General features: G+C 35.5%; 1 protein-coding gene across 4 annotated transcripts in view; it reads right to left on the bottom strand.

Moving 5' to 3' along the window:
- Window positions 1-13,851, bottom strand: part of LOC100371246 (uncharacterized) — a 146,326-nt gene extending 132,475 nt beyond the window's left edge. For 2 of the 4 annotated variants that reach the window (XM_085493947.1, XM_085493948.1), the window contains exon 1: window positions 13,694-13,850. In XM_085493947.1, coding sequence (XP_085350073.1) covers window positions 13,694-13,786 — 93 coding nt within the window. In that variant the 5' untranslated portion in view covers window positions 13,787-13,850. Of the gene's footprint in view, window positions 1-13,693 lie in introns of all 4 variants that reach the window. The other 2 variants (XM_085493946.1, XM_085493949.1) reach the window with 2 other exon arrangements.
- Window positions 13,852-14,479: the final 628 nt, after the last annotated feature.

The raw sequence follows: 14,479 nt of genomic DNA, 5'->3' as shown, positions 1-14,479 counted from the left end.
CAAATGGTTGTCTATTGTAAAATAAATATGACAACAAATTTTCCTTTCAACCCTTTGGGCGGAAAATTTGTTCCCACTAAAATTTGGATAAATTTGTTGACATTTTCACTGAATTTAATCTCAAAGCGAATATGTTGTCACCTGCACATGTGCAGGAATTGGGTCCCAAGCAACGATAACAACACACGCTAAAAACGCAAAAGCTCATGGATAGAAGCTTGTTTGTAAACCAATGACACGCTATGGTCATTTGAATCATGTGCAGGTGACGACTCCATCGCTTTAATTTTGGACCAAACTGACAAAATAAGGCTTCTTCTTACTTCTAGTTTTTGATAAACAAATTTGAAATTTTCGCAACAATTTTTCTGGAAAAGAACTATAAATAGAACTATTTTGTGGATGTTTCCTGAAATTGACTTCAGCGCTGAAAGGGTATAAAACATACCGGTACACTTTACAGATCAACAAGGATATACATCTCTCTATAGTAGTTAAATGACTTTTTGGAGGGAGGGAATCTAATTTCCTTACTTTTACATAAAAAATTATTAATATATTCCCGGGGTACATGTAAAGTATCTATTGTTTTGCATTATATAATCATACAAGTTTTGTATAATATACAAGTGTGCTAATCAAAGTAATTATGCATTGGTATTTATGCTGAACACATTGTTGCCATTGATATGCATGTTTATAGAAAGCTATGTAGGGCAGTGTCAATGGGCGTTCTATCAGCCAATCACAGATTTGTGTTTAAATGAAACGCAATAATTAGTATTTATAAACTTTTCCAAAAAAAGTACATTTTAGTAATGCGATAATTATTTAGCTTATAAAATGTTGCAAGTAATGCCATCAGTTCATCAAAGCACATGACACTACTGAGAGTGAGTTGGCATATACATGGGTTCACTTAAGAAACCCAGACTCCATTGAGGATATGAACGAGGATACAATATACGATGGTGTTTGTGGTTATTTCTAGACAAGACAATAACCAGAAGTAAGCACTAAAAAATAAACCGACATGGAAAACCAATTAAAGTTGTAAACACAGACACTATATCCTTACCTACAAGTTTTAAAATGATCGGATCCAGTCATAAGTATATAAGTAGTTAACAGCCGTCTCAAAGCTCTTGGTTGAATGATTCTACCAAACCCAACGTGTTGTGAAATGACGTAATTGCGTTTACAACATTTTTACTACACCCTGGTTAAGAATGCATTCACCTTTATAGACTGAGATATTTTAATACCGAAGTAAACAGGTAGGACCATTTAAGGTAAACCGAAGGGGTGTCTGCTTGCCTCACCACTGCCGAAAAACAAATCAGGTGGTCTAGTTCTACCATCAAAATCCATGAACCGGAACAACATGATGTTTGATATTAGATCACTGTAAACTATATCAACATACAGGATGTCAAATTTTGTTTTCTACACAATAATATAATTTTGAAAATCCGTCAATAACCCAATTGTCACATTCCATGCAGGCCACAGAGAGAAAGTAAAAGTATTTAGTAGTACTACATGTATGTATGTACATAACAATTGACCAACCTTAATCATCAAATACTAACTACAAAAGCTGCACAACCAATATTAAGTAGATTGAAAGAAACAAAGAATGGACTAGGCAGGAATTATCAAAGAAAACAATACCCAACCTTTAAGCACACACTTGAACTCCAAACATGACATTTTGGTCTGTGCCTGGAGCTAAGAAGAGCTCCATGGTATGTGTACAAACCATGCACTCTGTCAGTTCAAGCATAAACTTTGAACACACATTTGACAGCATTAGCCAACCACAGACTAGGCAGACAAGAAAACCTTTACCTGTACGAACCAGATACCTGAGACAACTGATAGGGACGACTAATCAAATATCTGAGGTGTTTGATAGGGATGTCCAATCAAATATCTGAGGTGTTTGATAGGGATGACTAATCAAATATCTGAGGTGTTTGATAGGGATGTCCAATCAAATATCTGAGGTGTTTGATAGGGATGTCCAATCAAATATCTGAGGTGTTTGATAGGGATGTTCAATCAAATATCTGAGGTGTTTGATAGGAATGTCCAATCAAATATCTGAGGTGTTTGATAGGGATGACTAATCAAATATCTGAGGTGTTTGATAGGGATGTCCAATCAAATATCTGAGGTTTTTGATAGGGATGTCCAATCAAATATCTGAGGTGTTTGATAGGGATGTCCAATCAAATATCTGAGGTGTTTGATAGGGATGTCCAATCAAATATCTGAGGCATTTGATAGGGATGTCCAATCAAATATCTGAGGTGTTTGATAGGGACGTCCAATCAAATATCTGAGGTGTTTGATAGGGATGACTAATCAAATATCTGAGGTGTTTGATAGGGATGTCCAATCAAATATCTGAGGTTTTTGATAGGGATGTCCAATCAAATATCTGAGGTGTTTGATAGGGATGACTAATCAAATATCTGAGGTGTTTGATAGGGATGTCCAATCAAATATCTGAGGTGTTTGATAGGGATGACTAATCAAATATCTGAGGTGTTTGATAGGGATGTCCAATCAAATATCTGAGGTGTTTGATAGGGATGTCCAATCAAATATCTGAGGTGTTTGATAGGGATGTTCAATCAAATATCTGAGGTGTTTGATAGGGATGTCCAATCAAATATCTGAGGTTTTTGATAGGGATGACTAATCAAATATCTGAGGTGTTTGATAGGGATGTCCAATCAAATATCTGAGGTTTTTGATAGGGATGTCCAATCAAATATCTGAGGTGTTTGATAGGGATGTCCAATCAAATATCTGAGGTGTTTGATAGGGATGTCCAATCAAATATCTGAGGTGTTTGATAGGGATGTCCAATCAAATATCTGAGGTGTTTGATAGGGATGTCCAATCAAATATCTGAGGTGTTTGATAGGGATGTCCAATCAAATATCTGAGGCATTTGATAGGGATGTCCAATCAAATATCTGAGGTGTTTGATAGGGATGTCCAATCAAATATCTGAGGTGTTTGATAGGGATGACTAATCAAATATCTGAGGTGTTTGATAGGGATGTCCAATCAAATATCTGAGGTTTTTGATAGGGATGTTCAATCAAATATCTGAGGTGTTTGATAGGGATGTCCAATCAAATATCTGAGGTGTTTGATAGGGATGACTAATCAAATATCTGAGGTGTTTGATAGGGATGTCCAATCAAATATCTGAGGTTTTTGATAGGGATGTCCAATCAAATATCTGAGGTGTTTGATGGGGATGTCCAATCAAATATCTGAGGTGTTTGATAGGGATGTCCAATCAAATATCTGAGGTGTTTGATAGGGATGTCCAATCAAATATCTGAGGCATTTGATAGGGATGTCCAATCAAATATCTGAGGTGTTTGATAGGGATGTCCAATCAAATATCTGAGGTGTTTGATAGGGATGTCCAATCAAATGTCTGAGGCATTTGATAGGGATGTCCAATCAAATATCTGAGGTGTTTGATAGGGATGTCCAATCAAATATCTGAGGTGTTTGATAGGGATGACTAATCAAATATCTGAGGTGTTTGATAGGGATGTCCAATCAAATATCTGAGGTTTTTGATAGGGATGTTCAATCAAATATCTGAGGTGTTTGATAGGGATGTCCAATCAAATATCTGAGGTGTTTGATAGGGATGACTAATCAAATATCTGAGGTGTTTGATAGGGATGTCCAATCAAATATCTGAGGTTTTTGATAGGGATGTCCAATCAAATATCTGAGGTGTTTGATAGGGATGTCCAATCAAATATCTGAGGTGTTTGATAGGGATGTCCAATCAAATATCTGAGGCATTTGATAGGGATGTCCAATCAAATATCTGAGGTGTTTGATAGGGATGTCCAATCAAATATCTGAGGTGTTTGATAGGGATGACTAATCAAATATCTGAGATGTTTGATAGGGATGTCCAATCAAATATCTGAGGTTTTTGATAGGGATGTTCAATCAAATATCTATGCCATTAGTCAGGGATGCCCAATTAAATATTCAAGGCAACTGATAGGGATGTCTGAGGGGTTTGATAGGGATGTCCAATCAAATATCTGAGGCATTTGATAGGGCTGTTCAAACAAATATCTGAGGCATTCGTTAGGGGTGTCCAATCAAATATCTGCGGCATTCGATAGGGATGTCCATTTAAATATCTGAGGCATTCGATAGGGCTGTACAATTAGATCTTGAATAAATATTTTCGTATACACTTGCCTCTAATAATATTAGTCTAGTATCTTTCTAAAATCGACTGTATACTTGTGTCACCCAGACTATTCAACCCACTTTACATACTGGGTTATCTCGTACATGTAAGATGGTAATCTATCCAGGCTGGTATACACATCAGTATTTCCAGTAATATTACATGACACTAGGGGGGGGGGGCTTAAAAAATACCCTCATGAACAGTACTATATGTCCACCCGACACACATACACAGAAGGAATTAATGGCCCCCAGTAAACACCTTCCATGATGACATGCAAATCGTAGTCTCCTACAGAGCTGTAAATATATATGTTTCCCAGCCACCCATAATGACTATGTACATGCACACTTCAACAGGGATATATGGATTGCCTCCCTATTGACACGTACAGCAGCAATGAAAAGTGACGATTCACATAAAAAAAATAAAAAAAATTCTATCTACCATAGACGTATTCACACAATACCCCACATAGGGCATTCTCCTCTGGGGACATCTCCATCACCAAGCATCCTCCCATAGGACTGTGATAGCAATCAAGTGAACAAATGCCACTGACTCTAAGGGATCCCCCATCTGTAATCATGGAGGGGGTGGTGGTAAGGAGTTTTGTTTAAAAAAAAGGGATTTAGTCATCTAGAAAAAAAATATGCATATGCTAGGAGTTGCAGGGAAAAAATATGCACATTCAAGAAATATAACATTTATTAGACAAGAAACAGAAAAAAATTACCCCCCCCCCCCATGATTTCAAATGGTTGACCCTAGGAATACCCAGAAATCAAAGACCATGCATATTTCTTCTCTCACTCTATACAGAAAGGATGGTGAAATAGATAGCATGGGACATTCCATATGTTTCACAATTCAATATCAAATACTTTTCCACAACCACTTCAATATTTCAACATCAGGTGACAGAGAAAGTGAATCAATAAAGTGAGACCTTTAACAAGGTTGTTTACGGCGCTCGTCCTGTCACTCCCTTGTACGCAATAACATCTTCTAACAAAGCTAGTATGGAACTAAAATGGAGGGTGGTTAACCGGAGATGAGAAGAGGTCATTTCATGATTGGTTTATTTTTAAACTGGAATTCCTATCTTTTTTCTGGGTTACTACCTAAATCTATCACACATGTCATCACCAAAAGGAAGTGTAAGTTTATGACTGGCCATGGCATATTTTTGAGATTACCTATCATGTACATTCCACTAGCACAGTAGTGAGATCGACTTGTATGAAATTTAAGTTAAAGCTGGAAGGCAGACTCCAGACCAGTCTGGTTTAAAAATAAACATCAGCTGTGTAAAGTCGCTGTTAATTGGTCACGCAGAGAAGTCTTCCTGAATGATGTCACTCTGCACAGCAATGTTTGATTTTAATAAAAAAACCAATATATACTTTAGTTTTATTTGAGAACAGATTTAGCAAATTTGGTGACTCATGGCGAAGAAGTAGGAATTTCACTGAAACCTGCAGTTTATTGTTTTCATGATATATTTTTTTTTAAATAAAAAAATAGGCAAACAAAATTGTTATTCAAATGTGGCATTCTTAGGGTTGAGCAAGGAATCAAAAAAAAAATTTTTTAGAATTCATTTCATGCAAGAACCCTTAAATCAAGGATATTTTTGCTAGAAAAAACGCAACTGTTTATATTAATCAGTAATAAATTATATAAATATGAAAACCCGTTCAAAAAATTGAAAGAGCAAGTTCATATTTGACAGAGACTGAAATTTAACCCTGTGAGAACAACATCATTTTTTTCGCCAATTTTAATAATTTCGTTTTTTATTTTGTTCTAAATGAATGCAATTTCTCGCTAGTTACAGGTTGTAATCAATATTTTTTTAAACAAATAAGATATAAATAGAATAGATTGCTTACAGATTTTTTAAATAATAAAATTATGAAATGATTTGATTTTTAAATATTTTGACACGAGTACAATAATGTTATTATCTTCACTGACACTGGGCATTCATTGCTTAGTTCACTGAAAATGCAGACAAAGAGATTTAATTTCATAATTGAGAATAATATAGATAGCCATATTATCATGTAATATGAGAACAAGGATTACAATTTATGCCTATTTATACTTGTTCTGTCATAAAAAAATAATAATATTACTAAATATTTCAAAATAGATTCAAGATTATTATATTTGTCAAAATTAACAAATTGAAAATTTGACAATTTGCCCAAAATGCCAACTAGTGTAAGGGAACATTTCTAATTATTTGCCAAATTTTGGGTGAAAAACAGCAAATTTAGCAAAAAACACTTAGACTCATTGTCTGAAATGATTGAACAAAATTAGGACATTTGAAAAAAAACACCAGCAAATTGCTGATGTCCGTTGAGCATCTGAATCACTGTATGTATAAAATTATTAGCATTATTATGCACTTTTTATTCTCACTCATCAAGTTCACTTGCATTCAATGGCATCAGAGTCTGAATGTCATGAGATTGTCTTTCTGGTTGGGTCGGCACTGGGAAAATTTCCATTCCACATGTACCAGTATTTACATAGTAACATCCAGTGTTTATACAATACAGTAGTAGCTTGAAGGAAACCATTGCAAAAATAAATGAAGAAAGCATCAGCACTTTAACAACAAACACTGTATTTTCAACATTGGCACAAATGCACACAATTTGCGTAAATAGAGTCATAGATGAAAAACGCGATCAAAATTAATACTACAAATATCTCCCGCAATTCACAGCTGAGCGCTTACAACTCCTTTGACTCACGCAGAGTCCAACAGCCATCAGTATGTACCAAAAAGCTACAAAGGTCATTTTATATTAACACTCAAAATACTGAATGGTTTTTCAATGACTAACCGCTTGGACATTCTTTCTTAATAGAAAAAAAGTGAAATTTGATTCTGGACAGTTAGGTATGCCTAGTGCAATATTAAGCTTAATACCCAGATTAAAACGCAATAAAACTCTGTTCAAACATCCATGCTTTCAATCAAAGCATTCAGACAATTAGTAATCTCACACTCACCTTTGTATGCAGTTACTGACGATAATTAATCTGTAGGTTCAACAAATTACAGATAGGAATACTGTCCTACTGAAACAACGTCAACAAACCCTGATCTAATGCTGGCAGTCCCCTTAAGCTAGGAAAAATGATTCCAAAATGGCTACTCCAGACTCCCTAACTGTACATACAAGCTACAATGTATATCGTACAGGGTTGACTTTTGGAAAAGACCTGGGAGCTAAAAATGCCTCACCTGAGGACACTGAATTGAATGAATCGGGGAACTATACTATTACAATCTCCAGAAAAATGGTATGAATTAGGGCAGTTAGCAAGTGATAAACAAGTGGAGTAAAAGTAAGAAAGATCACATACTGTACTTGTTCTATTAGAAGCTCTTCTCTGATAGAAGTGCACATTAACCATGCATTTCTTGAATACTGAATCAGCATTTTTTCTAGAAAAAATGAACAAGAGGGAGCACACACAAGCAAGGGAGCGGAGCGGCCAAGCGGGGGGAGGGGGTGCTAGTAGATGTGAAAGGTATCAGAAAGTTTCTTCCCCATTTAGTTTAAGTCATGTTGATGTTGTTATAAAAATATAAATCCACACTGAACATTTGAATAAATGATAGAAATGATAGAAATAAGATTGATAATGAGATAATTGAAAAAACAGTAGTTCAAAATAATGACATTTATTTTTAAAAGGCCCTATAAGGTATATGATAAATCCTTTACGGACTGGACACAGCTTTTACGGCTAACACACCCTTGCATGCTTGGGTGCTTCTGCCGTACGACCTCAGGCCACAAAATCCAGTCCATAAGAATATTACTTATATTTTTGCTTTGCAAAATAGATACATGCATTTTACAATAAATTTGTTCATAGCGATAGGTAATATGCCACTAATATTGAACAGCAGCTGACTCTGCTACCCCCCCCCCCACACACCTTCCAGTATTTCATTGACTGTACATTTCACTGAATTTTGAACCAAACATACAAAATGTATCATTGCTTTTAGTTTTTGATCATCAAATTTGAAATTTTCGTCAGCATTATCTGTGGAAAACAGCAGACTATAAATGGAACTATTTTGTGGATGGTGCCTATAGTTGACTTTGGTGCTGAGTAAACACTCCAGCTTAGAGTGGTTACAACTTGTCACAATATGACCTATTACACTGATTGATAATATAAACAAAGCTCAAAATCAGAATTAGGTTAGTTGGCAAGGGGTCAAGGTACAAATATTTCTCTTTAATGCTAGCTATCTCAGGATGACAGAATTATTTTTGTTATTTGTTTATCCCATGCATCCTTTTCGACTCCTATCCTGTTCTAACATCATTCAACCCACCCACCCAACTGTACCTCTAGCCAACCAACTTTTTAAACTATCCCGTCCTACTCCTTACCACCATCAAACCCAGATCTGATCGCATCCTACTCCCACCCATGCTGCTACTCATCTCATCCTAGCTTTATCAAACCCAGATCTGATCGCATCCTACTCCCACCCATGCTGCTACGCATCTCATTCTAGCTTCATCAAACCCAGATCTGACCGCATCCTACTCCCACCCATGCTGCTACCCATCTCATCCTAGCTTCATCAAACCCAGATCTGATCGCATCCTACTCCCACCCATGCTGCTACCCATCTCATTCTAGCTTCATCAAACCCAGATCTGATCGCATCCTACTCCCACCCATGCTGCTGCCCATCTCATTCTAGCTTCATCAAACCCAGATCTGATCGCATCCTACTCCCACCTATGCTCCTATCCATCTCATTCTAGCTTCATCAAACCCAGATCTGACCGCATCCTACTCCCACCCATGCTCATATCCATCTCATTCTAGCTTCATCAAACCCAGATCTGATCGCATCCTACTTCCACCCATGCTGCTACCCATCTCATTCTAGCTTCATCAAACCCAGATCTGACCGCATCCTACTCCCACCTATGCTCCTATCCATCTCATTCTAGCTTCATCAAACCCAGATCTGACCGCATCCTACTCCCACCCATGCTGCTACTCATCTCATCCTAGCTTCATCAAACCCAGATCTGACCGCATCCTACACCCACCCATGCTCATATCCATCTCATTCTAGCTTCATCAAACCCAGATCTGATCGCATCCTACTCCCACCTATGCTCCTACCAATTATCTCATTCTAGTTTCATCAAGAACAGATCTGACGTCATCCCCCTCCCATCCAGCTTTTACCGTCTTATTCCTGTCTCATTCTACCTTCACTAAAACCGTCTCATATTCCATTTATAACCATTATCTGCTCAAATCAATAAAAGTAAAAGTACATGGAGCTGATAGGATGAGGGTTAAACTACCTCATTCTACATTCACGTGACTTCTACTTATCCCATTCCTACCCAATTCTACCCACCCAACTCCCATCAAACTACTACCCAATTCTCCACCTTACTTAGCTCCTACCCCATCTTTTACCCAAATGTACTTTCATCCAATACAACTTCCATTCTAATCCTACATGTATCCTTATGTACCTCTGCCTCATCATGTACATGTACTTCCCTTCCTCAAGAGATATTGCTACTGTATTCTCTCTATTGAAAGCACATCTTCAAGTACCTCTACTGTATTCTCTCTATTGAAAGCACATCTCCAAGTATCGTACTTGCTTTTGTGTGCATCTTCAATTAAAGCACACATAAACCAAAAACGGCATTCATTGTATATGTATATGGAATCATTAAAATACATCTTATTCTCACCATAGACATACCTTGGTCATTTACTAAATCACTTGCATTACAAACAGGGCGAATAGGGTACTAGTACAATGCATGTAGGACATAGACATTTAATTCAAAGGCCTAAACTGCTACAGATGATTTGGACTTTAGCATGGAGGTCGTCGCGCAGCGCATGTTCGAATTTCATGTAAATAAACAATGTATTTTACACGCGTTGTATACGTCGCTATGAGTCCCATATCGAACAGGACGCGGCGCAATGACTGCCACCCTTTAATATATGAAATACTATAACATACTATATTTTCACTATTTTCGCTGATGAAATGATTCAGTGGAAAAAAAATATACTGAAAAAAAAAAAAACATTTTTCTATATTTTACATTAAACTCATCAAAAATCAGTTAAAACAAACTTAATACAAAAAAAAAGATAAGAAAATTAATTCCAGATGAAATAAAGTATTCTACTTAGTTTGAAGGACACTATAAAAGCCAGTCAGATGAGGACAAAAAAATTCTCATATCCTGGAAATGGAATGCATATCTGTAAAGCAAAGTGCTTTAATAAAGAATTAATATTGGTCACATATAGACTGTAAAATACTTCATTTTCGCTTGGAATTAATTTTTGCTAAATTAATTAATGATTCAGTGAAAATAAAATCCAGCAAATGTACCTTTTTTTTCCTATATTTTACATTCAACTCGCCAAAAATCAGTGAAAATAAATTCCATACAAAACACTCAAAAAGTCTTTTCAGTGAAAATTACCGGTAATTCCAGCTAAAATAAAGTAATTCACAGTAGACTGTTTATGACAAATAATTATGCATATTCCTTAAAGATAATGACAGAATAGCATACATAGATATAGTAATTTTGTAAAAACATGTTACTATAGTTTAATATTATAGAATTTGTAAGTTATTAAATATAAAATTTATGAACAAAATACTGTAATTGTAAAAACAAAAGAAATCAGACGCCACAATAGTTTGTGCTTTCAGAAGCAAGTTCCCTACAACCATATGCAGCCTAATTTTTTTTGAATATATCTCCCAAGCCTTTACTAAACTGACAGAGCATGATTTTTGGGATTCCATCAAGTTCCCTACAACACAAGTCCTGCTAGAGGGCACACTGATGAAAATATCAGGCAGACTTTTGACCAACTTATTTATATCATTATCATTGACCTTTGACACAAATTCGATATATTACAAATGACTATTTGAATACGTAGCACGTTCCTCTTGTCAACAGTGTTATTGCTGATAGCTAGCCCTGTTTCGCAGATAGCGGGTTTGTTTGTCATGACGAAACAGGAAAGAAATCATATTTAGAAATAATATGAAAATATAAAAATTCATCACTAAGTTCAAATATTTGGAAGTGCCACTCTTGAGTAGTAATCAGACTTCCGAAAGCAATAACTTGCCCCCTTCTGAGTATATGGACCCATAATAAAGTACTTCAGGAAAACACATAAACATGATGAAAGTGAGTCCAGAATAGCAACCTACCCCTCACAGTCAGTAATAAAACAGGTGCAAAGCAATCTGTTATCCACATCAATGTATCATACTGTTTCAAAATTAACAAAATAAAATTTTGACAAAACTGAAAAAATGATCTGGTGGCACTTGTTACCACGACACTCGCATAATTAATGAAACCATGCATTGTGACTCTAATGTGCTTTTATCTCAACACAAATCAAATTTTAAAAAAGCCTGCAACTGTTCATCAAGGTAATTTGAATAGTTGTATTTGTATTAGTTACCAATAGTGGAACACTTCCATTTTAGTTTCTTTTATGATTTTATTTTAGTTTTGTAGTTATTTTTTTAACAATTACTTGTATCTGCGAATGAATTCCAAATGAAGTCCGAGATAAACATTTGTGTTTCTTTCAAATTTTGAAGTTACATTCTCACTTTGTATTACATGTTTTATCAGTTTGAAACCAGAGTCTCATACATTTTTATTTTTAATATTACATACCAGTGAAAAAGTGAGGCATCTACTTTAGAAAAGCGAGATGTTAATTTTCTGTTCTGAGGATGTTTTACAGATTAATCTTTTCACCAGCAATTTTTTCTTTGTATCACAAATTTCCAAAATAGTCCCGGTTATAATCTGCACTTTCCTTCAGAAGACTGGGACAAAAATAGCCAAATTTTTTGAGTAAAAAATGAAAATTTACTCAAATTTTTTCTGTTGGGTCCAAAATTAGGGTTTTTTCCAGAAATATTGAAGAATATAAAAAAAAAGTGCAGAAAAATTTGGATGAGAAAGTCTTGTGGTGAAAAGAAATGAGAAGCAAGGCCTTTAAAGAACATAAAAGAAAAAATAGTATTATTCATATTTTTTCAAATTTTTTCTAGGAAGTTATATACTTTTTATATTTCATTAAATAAAACCCTTATACATAATTTCTTATTCAATATAAAAAAAATAATTATTTTAGAAAATAACACTGGTAACAGAGTCTGAAATTTTTCAGTGGCACAGTATTAATTACTTACAACTATTTGTGCGCAACTATGTAGTTTCATCATTACATAATCATTAACAGCTGTAGCTAGTAGGTATGAAGTAAGAAATAAAATACACTGCATTCACATAACAACACAAGGGTTGAAAGTTTATCAAGGCTATCAAACCCCAGTGGCAGTGTATCTAAGACGGTTCCAGACTAGCCAAATACAAAATCTAAATTTTGAATATTGCTAAAAGAATTAATTATATTGGGTATTAAAGTCCCATGGTGTTGAGTTATATTTTCAGTTTGCTACAAACGTACATTGTAACTTTTTCAGCACCATTTGAATACTTTTAAGCACACAGATATTTAATTACACAAATTTACACAATTTCATGAAAGGTGGCCAAGGTTGAATTTGTTGTTCATAGATTTGACATTATTACTTGTGAAAACAGGAAAGAACTGCTGGACTTGAAATTACATTGACTGAGATTGCCCAATGTATATCTCAGACAAAGCAAATACAACAAGGGAAAAAAGTTTTTATAATCTACTTCATTCTTTATATACAAGGACTAATGGAATGCTATGACCTTTGTGTATGGGATAAGTTTCATTACACAATTTAATTTAATGGGGTATTTTACTGCCAAGCCCCTAAAGTACATCCGACTTGACTATCACAAGTCAGAAAACATAAGTATATTATCTAAATTTACATCATGATAAATTGTGAATACATATTTTTTAAAAAACAACAACAACAACAACAACAACATCATCATCATTTGTAGGGTACATGGAGGTACCGGTAAAAGCAAAAGCCCCAAATATTTCTATTTCATGACGTTGCTGGCGCCTGCCCCAATAACAAACGACACACGGAAATATGTGATCACGATATCTGAAATCGTTACCCCCTCCCCTTTTTTTACCGAGATTTCAACCTTTGTCAATGAAAATCATTATATTGTACAGTGTAAATGGCACAAATTGTGACATACATGGTTCTATTATTTAGAAAACTAACATGCGCGAAACGTGTCCATTAAAAACATCGTGACGACGAGCAAAATCAATGCTGGTCGCCGTGGCGTTCAGTATGCATAGACACGGACTCCCCTCGCGAACGCTGATAATGGCTGAGAAACCAACCACGGTAATCGTTTTACTTACCTTAGCGATACGTAATGGTTCGTTAAATTCACATCCACCCTGCAAACGAAATCCCCACGGTGCACCACCCTGGAGTACAACGGAATAAGCCATGGTGGTGCCAAGCCAAAGACGACATGCAAGCACACTGCAGTAATATATGGCTAGAAATAGTAGCCTTTTAACAGCGGATCAATGTCACATATCCTTCCGCACTTGAGCCATGGTTGCAAATCGGCGTTATATTGCTAGTTTTTCTCAATTCATACTAAAATATCACCTGTAAAATATATCTAGTACCTTCATAAAATAAAGCAAACATTTATAACAACCTAAGTCATGTACACGCTTATTCTTAAATTAAAATAAGTTATTAGAAACATTAAAAAAAATACCCCAAAAAGTCAAAATATAAAATAAAGAAAACATTTTTAGTAGCATTTCTGGCACACATAGAAGTGCACTGTTTACTGACCAATAATATCAGATTCATCCCCAAAACAGACATGATTATTTTGAGTATATCGTTTGAGGAGAAATGAGCACACATATTTAAATTCGTCACTGGAGGGCGCTAGTCCACTTCAATTACTTGTATGCCAGAAATTTAACAGAGTGGCATAAATCATTTGAACTGATGCGTGAACTCAATGTATCATGTCATATTTGTAACCTGTGATGAGATTAACGTGTGTGTTATAACAACCTGTGCAAGTATTCAATTAATGATGGTGGACAGACTACCGGGACGAGTTACTTAAAGGGCGGTAGTCGTCGCGCCACTCACGCGCGAGAGATGTGGGTCTC

The sequence above is a fragment of the Saccoglossus kowalevskii genome, chromosome 19 (genome assembly GCF_978046115.1).
Source record: "Saccoglossus kowalevskii chromosome 19, keSacKowa6.1, whole genome shotgun sequence".
NCBI classification, from domain to species: Eukaryota; Metazoa; Hemichordata; class Enteropneusta; family Harrimaniidae; genus Saccoglossus; species Saccoglossus kowalevskii.
Note: the sequence above shows the minus strand (reverse complement) of the source record. Positions and strands in the feature narration are given on the sequence as shown.